The 12,705-nt window shown below is 34.6% G+C and overlaps 1 protein-coding gene across 1 annotated transcript; it reads left to right on the forward strand.

Moving 5' to 3' along the window:
- Positions 1-1,685: 1,685 nt before the first annotated feature.
- On the forward strand, positions 1,686-11,206 carry LOC114463495 (opioid growth factor receptor-like). The gene is made up of 8 exons (XM_028447082.1): positions 1,686-2,216; positions 6,618-6,683; positions 6,758-6,799; positions 7,263-7,317; positions 8,426-8,504; positions 8,577-8,643; positions 8,725-8,873; positions 10,402-11,206. The coding sequence occupies exons 1-8, from the start codon at positions 1,806-1,808 to the stop codon at positions 10,700-10,702; spliced, it is 1,170 nt and encodes a 389-aa protein (XP_028302883.1). The 5' UTR covers positions 1,686-1,805; the 3' UTR covers positions 10,703-11,206.
- The last annotated feature ends 1,499 nt before the right edge of the window (positions 11,207-12,705 follow it).

Raw genomic sequence — 12,705 nt, forward strand, 5'->3', positions numbered from 1 at the left:
TAATTCCTCTGTATAACAGAGGAACAGGCACATGTTCACAGGTGGAAGGATTTAAGCAGGTGAGCTAAGAAAGAAATAATCACTACATATCCTGTCTTTGTCACCGTCTCCTCTGGATCCAACCCTCCTCCCTCCCAGCAGTATATATATATATATACATATATATATATATATATATATATATATATATACTTAAAAACATTTGTCCCAATGTTTCAGTGAGAAAAACATATTTAAAGATACTAAAACTTTATCAGAAGTATTTAACTTTACCAAGTACTAATTACATCTATCACATGTATTTATTTGTGTGAGTTTGAATCCTAGAAAGTAAATCAGATTTTAGATGGAGCTCATTGGTGACATTGGGGAGCTCCTTTGGACCCCTCACATGGTCCATGAGGGCTACCTGGTGCCCACGGGCACCGTGTTGGTGACCCCTGCCTTAGCCACTCGTTGATTGATCCACAAAGTGGAGCGTGAGATCAGAATATATTTATCTTGCTCTAGTGGAACCCCTGGATGAAAAAAAATTTAAAATTTGTCAAAAACGAAGAAGCCACACACAGCCAGGATCATTCAGAACGCCACAATTCTTCATTCTTATTTTATTGATATTGTTTATTATAATCAAAATTATGGAAATATCTCAATGTTGAATTTTTAATGCCTAAGTATAGTTTCACTTTCCTTTATGTAAATGAAACTGTTGCAAACAAGGAAGAGCCTGAGTTTGACAGTAAAGTGAATACTTTAAAGTCCAAAAATGAGTTTTACTGTGATTTACTATGGGACACTACTGAGCACCAGGAGGAAGAGGAAGAGGAGGAGGAGGAGGAAGAGGAGCATGAGCCCACCAAAATAAATCTCTCTACATCTGTAATTCAAAAAGTTCATATCATGCAGTTTCACTCTGTGTCCAGAAGGAGGAGCTAAAGATTGTTTTAAGAAGCTGAGACATAATACTCATATATTATATCATAAATAAAGTACAGGTTGTTATGTAAAGTGAAATTTATTACTTGAAGATTATTGTAAAAAAGTAAATTAAGCACCAAGTTTAAGCTTTTTGTAAAGTTGTGTAAAAAAAAACATATTTAACATTAGTTTTGAGTGTATTTTGGAGTTTAACTCAACTCTGTTACATATCCTAAGTTACTGAGCTTGTTGTTGTGGTTTTTATATTAAACATTAATAATAAATAGTTGAGAAAGAATTAGGACTGGGACGATATATGCTTTTGTCCAGATTCAGTTTTATCCCCTTATTGATTGCCGATTTGTTTTTCTATCGAGTATGTGATTCAATAATGACGATTGTTGCACTTTTTTTTTTCCTCAGAGGCATCTGGATTTTCCAGTCTGACAGTCGAAACAAAAGTAAATAATAACAACAATAATATATATATATATATATATATATATATATATATATAAAGATTTTGCATTTGCACTTTTTATTTGAAAAAAGAAATATATAAAATCATTATAGATTGTTTTGTTGTTGGTTTGTTTCCTATTAAAAACACGTATAAGAATGACTGCAGATTGTTAATTGACTTTAAAGATCATAAAAACTGTTTTCTTTGTGTTTATTTGATTCCTATTAATATTATAGGCTACAATTTTCAGGCCTCAAGACCGTTCGAGAGTGTGTGTGTGTGTGTGTGTGTGTGTGTGTGTGTGTGTGTGTGTGTGTGTGTGTGTGTGTGTGTGTGTGTGTGTGTGTGTGTGTGTGTGTGTGTGTGTCACTCATACTTTCACTTTCTCTTTTCTTTCTGGTGAAATCTCTCTGGTCCGTGTCTGATGGATGTTCTATTTGTTTCTGTCTCTGATGGGATTATGAACTTCTTCTGGGACTTTTTCCCTCCGTCAGTGGGATCTTCAACATTTGTCACCATATCTGTTGTTGGACTGATTATTTTTGTCAGGAGGTTCTACGTCAAAAGGCTCCAACGGAGTGGTCGCAGTGAGGAGGACTGGTTCCATCCTGTGTGGATATTGACACGTTGCTGGCACTTTGGATGGTGGTTTTTATGGCGAGTTTATTCTTGGTTTCAGCGTCTGAGGAGGAACGCAGACCCTGAGGATGAGACCGTGGTGAAAACTACCGACGAGCTTTACTGCGACTATGATTCAACGTGGGACTCAGAGGAGGGCTCAGACTCAAAGGGCCCAAAAAGGCCCCCAGCGGCCAGGAAACCAGGGATGGTTCAGGTACCAAGTCACTCACTGTTAAAGGTGCAACATGTGAGATTTGCAAGCAATTTCTGTCACCACTAAGTGGCTTATTACTGAGTAAAACTGATACTTCCGCCATATCCGGTCCTGACCACTAAATGTACAGGTGACAATATTCTCTGCTACACCCCGGAAATGTTTTCAAATTTTTTTTTTATTTTTTTATTTTTTTTTTTTTTAATTATTATTAAGAAATGAAGCTTACAGGCTTACATTTTACCCTCAGTGCCAGCCATTTTTGAGCATTTTGACTGATTTTAAAGACCCACAGAATATTTTCTCCTATGACTATCTGAAATCTGACACCAGATTCTGAAAAATTGAAGCCTCTACTTTCATTAAAAAAAAAACATTTGTTTCTGGCTCGTTTCGTTCTTTTGTAATCAGCCGTTGAATAGAGCAAGTTTTACACAAATCTTCAGTTTTAGATAGGGATGTAACGATTAATCGTAAGGCAGTTAAAAATCGATTCATAGGTATCACGGTTGATACCGATTTTCTGAAAATTGAATCGCAGTATTTTTTTAACCAGCAGAGGGCGCTATCCGGAAGTGTTGGCGGCGGGCGGAGTCTGCTAATACTTTCTTTCTGGCCGCCTTCTACTCTTAAATATGTTAATAAATGATTAATTGCCCCTTTAGCACCGTAAGAATATCTGTAATATTACTTGAACATCTGTAAAAGTCACGTTTTTCTATTAGCTCTGTCTGCTAGCATAGCATCTCTTCTTCACTGCAAGATATCTGCATGCCAACCGACCACTGTGTTACCAGCGCCCTCTGCTGGTCCAAATCAGTGCAATGACGGTTTTTTTTTTTTTAAAGTCCAATTGTTAAGGCACAAAATACATTTTCAGTTCCACTTTTAAAAAGAAAAATAGCTATTATGCAGTTTTGCATTGTTTATTATAGAACCAGAATTTAAATTAATAGGCTTCATTTTCATTTGTATTATTCCTTTATTTATTTCATTCAAGATTTATTTTTAGTTAAATTGCATTGTTTTGAATAGTTTATCAAGGAATTCTTTTGACAATGAAAAATAAAAGGAAAATAGTACCGTATTTTCTAAAAAATTTGTCTACAGTCCCATTTTGTAAAATAAATCGTGAGAGAATCGTATCGTGAACCCAGTATCGTGAATCGAATCGTATCGGGAGTTGAGTGAATCGTTACATCTCTAGTTTTAGAGCAAAAAGCTGAGAAAACAGCCTTTTTCTTAAAAAAAAAAAAAAAAAGAAAAAAAAAAAAGAAAACCCTGTCAGTGACTTTAAAGCTTTTTTTTTTTTTTTGCTTTAGTGATAACTCTAACATCTGAAAATTGTTTCCTTATATATATATATATATATATATAAACACTGAGACAGGGCTTTTGATGGCAAAATTATTATTATTTTGCTATCTGGGTCAGAGTTTAATTGATTTCTTACTGTATTTTGGCGTTCCTCCAACTTTCTCTCCCTTCAGTCTGCACACACGTAACTTCCCCTTCCTCCCCGACATGCAGAGTGTCACTGCTTGCCCCGTTTTTTCATGGTTTTATCTCAGAATCGCCACATTATCCATAAATTCCACACATGCTCCGGTCCAGTATGCGCTGCTGGGAACGTCAACTCGATCTAATCTCTCATCTAAAGGTGCACTGTTGCCATCTTCAGGACACAGTTGGTCACTACAACACCCCACAGCTTAGATATTGATGAGGGACCTCAGCCAGGGTGTTTTCTAGTAATCCTTGTGAAAAAATGCAAATGACGAGTGCCTCGTTAGTTAGCTGCTAAAGCTAATGCTGCTAAAGCTTATGCTGCACACAAGCTGAAAATTCCGGTTTTTCCTGACGTTTCAACAGTGACCCAGGTTATAGTCACATTTTGTAGACATGAATCGGCTGATCAGTGCTGTTTCACTTCATCAGAATCAGAAAATACTTTAATAAACACTGAGAAGTTTAATAAAGTATAATATAAGTATTGTACTAACTAATAATAATGCTAATTGTGCACAGGCAGAAAAAAAGAGCAAATAAAATGTCCAAATGAAATGACCTGTCCATCGTGCACTAACTTCAAATATATAAATTTAATAAATATAATAGTTTAATAAAAAAAAATCATATAGACCTGGTTAATGAGTGGTGTACCTCATAAATGAACTTTTTAAAGTGAGAACTCGTACTGTAATACCTGCCTGCTCCACATCCCTGGTGTCATATGATGGCTAGTTTATATACATGTACAGTACATGTCTGTGATATGGATCAATTGTTAATCATGAACATATTAATATTAGACTAAGTCACTTTCCTTGTATTATTTTAAACTACTTGGCAGTGAAACTATTCTGATGTGGGAAACAAACATACTGTTATATTATTACAACAGAGCAAGGAAAAATATTACGCTGCCCATTTTTATTTTATTTGATTTTTTTGTGACTCCTCGTCCATTAAAAGCGCAAATACTCATTTAAACTTGTTCATTGAAAGTCAGTATGAGTGAGTGACTACAGTCTGAGTGTTGTACTTGCAATACATTAAATGTCAGATACATTAGGCCGACCTTTATTGTACAATAAGTCCGCTTAAAATCTCAGCGCATAGAGGGTTTTCACGGTACGTCATCAACCCGGAATTTGCCATTTTTGAGGTAAGCAGCCAGTTTACAAACAGCACACAAATGAACAAATCCCAAATTTTGAGAGGAAATGATGAACTATTGCTGTGTTTTTGACTGTACTAATCGGTGAAAAACGTGGAGTTTTATAGACGGCCAAAAGTTAGAACAGATCAGGGAAGAACAATGTCTGTAGTTTATAATCAGTAGTTCTACATCAGGAGAGCAGTGACATGTGACTAGCTCACAGTTGTTGCACCAGTTGTTATTGATGTTTAACCAAACACCGCCGCCCTCATCTCCCGTCTTACATTTAAATCCATCTTCAGGTAATCCAGTTTGTTCTCCAGGGAGCAGACACTAGAACACAGGATGGAAGGAAGCGGTGTTCTATGAGTAGGGATGTAACGATTCACTCAACTCCCGATACGATTCGATTCACGATACTGGGTTCAAGATACGATTCTCTCACGATTTATTTTACAAAATGGGACTGTAGACAAATTTTTTTTTTGGGAAAAAAACTAGAAAATACGGTACTATTTTCCTTTTATTTTTCATTGTCAAAAGAATTCCTTGATAAACTATTCAAAACAATGCAATTTAACTAAAAATAAATCTTGAATGAAATAAATAAAGGAATAATACAAATGAAAATGAAGCCTATTAATTTAAATTCTGGTTCTATAATAAACAATGCAAAACTGCATAATAGTTATTTTTATTTTTAAAAGTGCAACTGAAAATGTATTTTGTGCCTTAACAATTGGACTTTAAAAAAAAAAAAAAAAACCGTCATTGCACTGATTTACGTCATATTTGTTTGGACCAGTAGAGGGCGCTGGTAACACAGTGGTCGGTTGGCATGCAGAAATCTTGCAGTGAAGAAGAGAAGCTATGCTAGCAGACAGAGCTAATAGAAAAACGTGACTTTTACAGATATTCAAGTAATATTACAGATCTTCTTACGGTGCTTAACGGGTAATGAATCATTTATTAACATATTTAAGAGTAGAAGGCGGCCAGAAAGAAAGTATTAGCAGACTCCGCCCGCCGCCTACACTTGTGGATAGCGCCCTCTGCTGGTTAAAAAAATTACTGCAATTCAATTTTCAGAAAATCGGTATCAACCGTGATACCTATGAATCGATTTTTAACTGCCTTACGATTAATCGTTTCATCCCTATCTATGAGCATTAGTTTTTAGCTTGGTTGCTAGCACCGCTCCTGCTTCTGATCACACCGCTTACGTCTCCTCCGCTGGTGAACACCGCTGGTACGAGGCTCCGCTACTTCGTAGGCCGCTGGATGTCGCGGAGCCTCGTACCGCTTCCTTCCATCCTTATAGTTATATAGTTATTTATTTATGACACATATTTAGGTATTAAGTTATTTATTTATTTATGGCATATATTTGTAGGTATTTATTTATTTTTTGTTTATTTTTAATTGTGGCAGGGTCTGTCCTCCATTAAAATGTCTGTAAACCATTGGTTAATAATAAATGGTCCAGTTTTTCTAATATCTGCTGTTGCTGACTATTACTTTCTGTTTGATTAATATCACTTGATCAAAGCTTTTCTAACATTCCAAACTACAAAATAAGTCATAAAAGTACATATGATCCGTGCTGATATCAGATCAATATCAGCCAAAATGCAAAGTGGTGATATGGGTATCATATGGGATGTGATCAATGATATCGAGTCAGTGTTTACACCTGGATTAAATGTAAAACAAATACTGGTTTACTTTCTCTTCTACAGGATAAATTTGCCACATTCTGCAGAGCTTCTAGAGACATGCAGAAGTACAGACACGGATGTTCAGCTGTAAGTCACAGATCTCACACTCACTGTGAACAATATTAGTCAGTGTCTCATGGTTCTGTGATGTTTCCCTACAGAGGTCAAACTCCTGGAGGTTCTGCCGACAGTCATCTACATCTGTATGTAAACACAAGCTAACATTCAAACCTGAAACAATGTAATTATTATCCATCGCCACAAAATGTGGAAGAGGGTTATAGGTACGAGCCCCGTACATCCGTCCGTCTGATTAAAGGGGACAGCTTTTCTTAGAGACTGTTTAAGATATGATAACCAAATTTGGTCTGTGGCTTCAGGGTACCAATACCTTGATGGAGTTCGAAAATGAGAACTTTGCAATTATTTTATTTGGAGTTATTGCCCTTGTTTTGTTTTTTACTATGTTCGAGGTGTCTTCAAAGGGGACAGTTTTTCTTAGAAACTGTTTAAGATAGTTAGTAATTTTATATTCTGATGTAATATTTTCTTATGTATACATCTAAGTTAGATTTAGGACATTGATGAAAAGGTTGTAATAGTTATAATGAGAACAAATCTGGCGGTGGATGTTGATGATTGTGTCTTCTTGTTATTTAATCACAGGACTTCAGGCCAAACTTAGACTTCTACCTTGGACGTACGCGCACCCAACCTGACGGTGAGACTCACCATTCATCCTCCTCCTCTTCTTTATTTAAGCTTCATCAGGGCCAATCAATTACAAATGTAATCACATAATTCAAAGATTGGTAATTAATTACAATTATGACATAATTGTAATCGTAATTGAACAACTATGTTGCCATTGTAATCGTAATTGAGTTAATATAATTTATTACAGTTCTATGGCTTACACATACTGTACATAGTTAATCATCAATAAAATATGTTTTATATAAACTTTTCCCACCACCTGTCACTTCTCATTTTACCACTGAAAAATATATTATATCTAGGGCTATACTGACAGTAAAAAGGCTCAGACACCCACAACAAAAGTATTAATACCAATATTTTTATTGATTAGGAAGCCTAACAAGGTAACCAAGAGATGAAAAACTAATTAGATGATAGATAATAATTGTTAGTGTATTTTAAGCTAATTTAAGACATGTTATCATTAGGGATGCTAACAGAAAGCTAACACAACAGGAAGGTTACGTTCTATGGGGTCATTTATTTCAGGCTCAGTAATTGTGATAAATTGTAATTTAACTTTAGTAATTGAGAGCATAATTGTAATTGACGTTCAGGGGGAAAATAATAATTGCACTTTTAATTGTAATTGGAAAAAATGCCAGTCAATGTAATAGTAATTGAGTTATGTAATTGTGAATGGATAATTGAAGACATAATTGTAATTTAAAAATGTAATTGACCCCAACCCTGGATGTCTCATCAAACAGTAATTTTTTCCTTTGAATAATTTTGTTAAAAATTATATTTATTGTGAAGGAGGAACTGGTTCATTTTAAGAGCTATCGCTGTTAGTTACGTTCACTTCAACAGGGAATTCTGAGCACTGTACAATCACAAATTTTTAAAGATAACGCTTTATTCTCATAAAGTTATGACTTTCATCTCATAGTGCTCAGATTTATTTTATTTTAACATGCTTAAACATAACATAAATGCTTAAACTTAATCTAAACTGACAAATGCAGTCACTTGATGCTGTTCTGTTCAGGACGTTCACTGATTATTTTTATTATTTTTATATGTTTAAACACTAAATGACATGGATTGTTTCTCCTTTTCATATTCAGGCATCTCCATAAAAGACTTCCACAATAATTGGCGTGGACGGTACGACAAACTGGAGTACACACACACATTTATCCAATGGTAAGACTTCATCACGTCTTTACTCGTGTCTGGAGCTCAGTTCCTGTGTGTGATGGTGTGTGTCTGCTAAAGGTTGTTCCCTCTGAGAGAACCAGGGATGAACTCTGCAGCCAGTCCACTGACAGAGGAGGAGGTCGAGGTAAACTGGTGGAAAGGCTCAGAGCTGCCGTGTTTAAAAGAACAACCTCCTTTTCTCACAATACTTTCACACTTTATTCAGGCGTTTTGCCAAAGCCATGAAGCCAAAGCAAACCTGCTGGAGTCCTACAAGCTCATGTTGGACTTTTATGGGATGGAGCTGTGCAACGACCAAACTGGAGAAGTGAAGAGAGCGGAGAACTGGGAAGAAAGATTCAACAACCTGAACTAGTGAGTACCCTAGTTCTCTATGGCATTGTTTCACAAATGGGGGTACGTGTACCCTTAGGGCTACGCAGTGGCACTGCAGGGGGTACTTGAAAGAGCAAGAGGAAAATAAACAAATGATAGCACTGACAATATGGGGTTTTATGTTTATTTTTTAGTTAAAAATGATAATCATACTAAATATTAGCAGCACACTCGTAAAACGACAAAAAAACTAAAAATAAGAGAGAAATATACTAAATAATTAAAAGAACAGACAAAAAACAACAAAATGATACTAAAAACACACAAAATAAGAGAGAAATATACTCAATAATTAAAAGAACAGACAAACAAAAACAAAATGATACTAAAAACACACACACTAAGAGAGAAAAATACTTACTATTACCAGCAATACACAAAACGACAACAAAGACACACTAAATGAGAGAAATATACACAACAAGAAGACTACAAAATACTCAAAAATAGCAGAGAAACATACAAAACAACCAAACGACACCAACAACACACAAAAACGACAACAAAATATGAGAGAAATATACTGAATAATAAAAATAACAGACAAACAACAACAGAATACACAAAATTACACCAACAACCAGGGTTGGGGTCAATTATAATTGTAATTGCGTAATTAAATTGTAATTTAGGTTTGGTAATTAACTTTGTAATTGTATTTACCATGAAAATTCTATAAAAAAATTGTAAATTATAATTTAACGCAAAACTGCGGAACCATGTTACAGTTCTATGTACAGTTCTACACATATGTAGTTATCAATTATTAAAATGTGTTTTATATCAAGCTTTCCCACATTTGACCATTTAAAAAACATTGAAATCGAGGCGTATACTGACAGAATAAAATGCTAAGGAACCCACAACAAAAATATTAAAAGCTATATTTTCATTGATTAGGAAGCCTAACAAGGGAACCAATAGATTGGAAAAAAAATTGATGATAGACATTTTTTAATGTATTTTACAGCTGATTTAGGACCAGTTATCATTAGAGATGCTAACAGAAAGCTAACACAAGAGGAAGGTTCACTTTTACTGTTATTTATTTCAGGCTCAGTAATTGTGATTAATTGTAATTGAACTTTACAAATTGAAAACGTATTTGTAATTGGTGACTTTCTGAGGATAAAAAATAATTGTAATGTAATTGTAATTGGGGGAAAATGCTGCTAACTATTGTGACTAATGTCAATTACTCATGTAACGGATAATTGAAAACATACCGTAATTGTAACTCTAAAATGTAACTGACACCAACCCAGCTAAATACTGTTTCATTTCATTTATTTACAAAATGAGATTCTTTAAAATGTATTTTATCTCCCATTCATTCCATCATTATGCTCTATAGCGGTTTTTTTCACAGAATTATGAGTAAAATGTAGTCGGACATAAGGAGGTACTAGAGCCAAAGAAGTTTGAGAACCACTGATATCTATGGAAACGTTTTCTCCCTCTGAGTAATTATCTAATAACCATGTGATTCTTCTTCATTGTTTGTCAGTAACTTACACAACAGCCTGCGCATCACCCGTATCATCAAGTGTCTGGGAATACTGGGATACCGGCACCTCCAGGCCCCTCTGGTCCACTTCTTCCTGAAGGAATCTCTGGTGAAAGGAGAACTTCCCTATGTCAAAGACAGCATCCTGAACTACTTCATGTTTGCTGTGCTTGATAAGGGAGAGCGCAAAAAACTTGTGGAATTTGCATATTTCAACTACCATCCTAAAGATGAGTTTGTTTGGTGTTCCGAGAAAATCCAGATGCAACTGCAGCAGAAGCAGCTGCAGCAGCAGCAGTAATAACATCTGTGATTTGAAGCCATAATTGTGAAGTAAGCGATGTAGGCACTGATTGTAGGACAAAGAAAATACAGATGCTGTGAACAAACTAGCAAAGCGTTGACACAAACAAATCCAGGCATGAGTGATCGATGACTAACGTCAACAAAATCAATTCTGGGACCAGGAATCTTTGGCTTGCATTCAGGGTTGGGGTCAATCAATTCATTTCAGTTACAACTAGAATATTTGCATTTCCTAAAGAAAATGCAAGTGAGGATGCAGGTGCTGGCCCGCATCGCACTGCCTTAGCTTAGCATTAGCATTAACCTAACGTTAGCATTTGCATAGCGTTAGCATTAGCCTAGCTGTCAGTGCCCTAATATTTTCACGGACCGGATGCTTTCAGATCCTTTCAAAGCATGCGGGTAGACTACGTCACTTCTTTCACTCACAATCTTTACAACAGAGCTCCTGGGACGTGATATTTGAATGTAAACCGACCATACGACGTTTGCTTTTTAATAGTACACATATAAATATGTGACTGTTTTGTGGTGTTTTTAATTGTTAATTAAAAAATGTTTAAATAAAAACACAATACACAACATTTACAATCAAAAACAAAACAGAAAATAAGTTAAGTACTAAAATAAATCTGAATTCTCTCAAAACATAAATTTCAAATTCTTTTCAAATGGCAGGGTTTCAACCTTTTAAATAATACACGAACTGCCGTAAAATAGCACGACCGGATGTAGACACGTTGCGCATGCATTGAAAGGATCTGAAAGGATCCACTCCATGAAAAGATTGGTTAAAATTAAAAAAATTGGGATTTTAGGGACATAAGACCCTAAAAATGTTTTATGGGGTTAATTATTTCAGGCTCAGTAATTGTGATTATTTGTTATTGAGTTTCAGGGGAAAAATAATAAATAAAATTGCAATTAAACAGAAAAAATGCCAGTCACCATAATCCTAACTGAGCTATAACTGAACTAACTGAAGACGGAATTGTAATTGAAAAATGTAATTGACCCTAACCCTGCTTGTCAGGCTTACTAATAAATTAAATGATAGGTTTTCATATTTTTGTTGTGGGTTCCTTAGTATTTTTTGTGTCGATTTAAATTTTTCTATGGTAAAATGTAGGAAAGCTTGATGAAAACATATTTGAATAATTTTTAATTACATGTCTTACAATATTCATAGAATTTTCATGGCATTTACAATTACAAGGAAATTATCGAAACTCAATTACAATGTAATTATGATTACATCAACCATTTTTTAAACTACAAGTAAAATTAAAATCACAGCATTATTGTAATTAATTATGCAATTACAATTACAATTGCTTGCTATTACTATTTAGCAATTTAACCATAACGTTTTGGGGTAATTATGATCATTATCATGTGACTGTCAGTGATTTTTGTGAATCTTCTCTCAGACAAATAAGTCTGAATTATAAGAATGTTTATAATAAATAATGTGTTTTGGTATCAAACAGGTAATATTATTTGTGTAATCCTCTGGCGTTGTTTGGTGCTAAATTAACAACATTACGTCGCTACTGTTCCAAAGTTTCCTAAAAAAAAAAAAAGAACACAGCCTTGCCTAAATTGTCTATACATTTACTAAGTTTTGTTTATTTTAAAATCTTAATTATTTAGATGAAAGTTAGGTATATTGTGGTATATTATTAGTGTGATTTTGTGCCTAGCTGACAGATACTGTAGCTAGTAGAGCCTCGCCTCGTATTTCATGCTTCATTTTTATTCAATTTATTATGAGCAACGTTTTGATCAGTTTTGCTTTAGGATTTGTATTGATTGTTTGATATATAATTTGATTATTAAAAAGCATTGTGGCTTTGTTTGTCTGTTATTTCATAATATGTGTTTGTATTAGTTGTGTTACCTAAAGTAACTGTAAACAAGTTGGAAAATATCTGTTGGGAATTTTTATTTATTTTTTATCACAATAATAATACTAATTTTATCAATAATTTTTACGAT

Source organism: Gouania willdenowi, chromosome 5 (genome assembly GCF_900634775.1).
Source record: "Gouania willdenowi chromosome 5, fGouWil2.1, whole genome shotgun sequence".
Classification (NCBI taxonomy): domain Eukaryota; kingdom Metazoa; phylum Chordata; class Actinopteri; order Blenniiformes; family Gobiesocidae; genus Gouania; species Gouania willdenowi.

Bases quoted from the DNA above. Each gene is read 5' to 3' on its own strand.
- LOC114463495 (XM_028447082.1), top strand. From the start codon at position 1,806: ATGGATGTTCTATTTGTTTCTGTCTCTGATGGGATTATGAACTTCTTC. The intron at 6,800-7,262 runs GTATGTAAACAC...ATTTAATCACAG, and splicing joins GCCGACAGTCATCTACATCT to GACTTCAGGCCAAACTTAGA. The intron at 7,318-8,425 runs GTGAGACTCACC...TTTCATATTCAG, and splicing joins TACGCGCACCCAACCTGACG to GCATCTCCATAAAAGACTTC.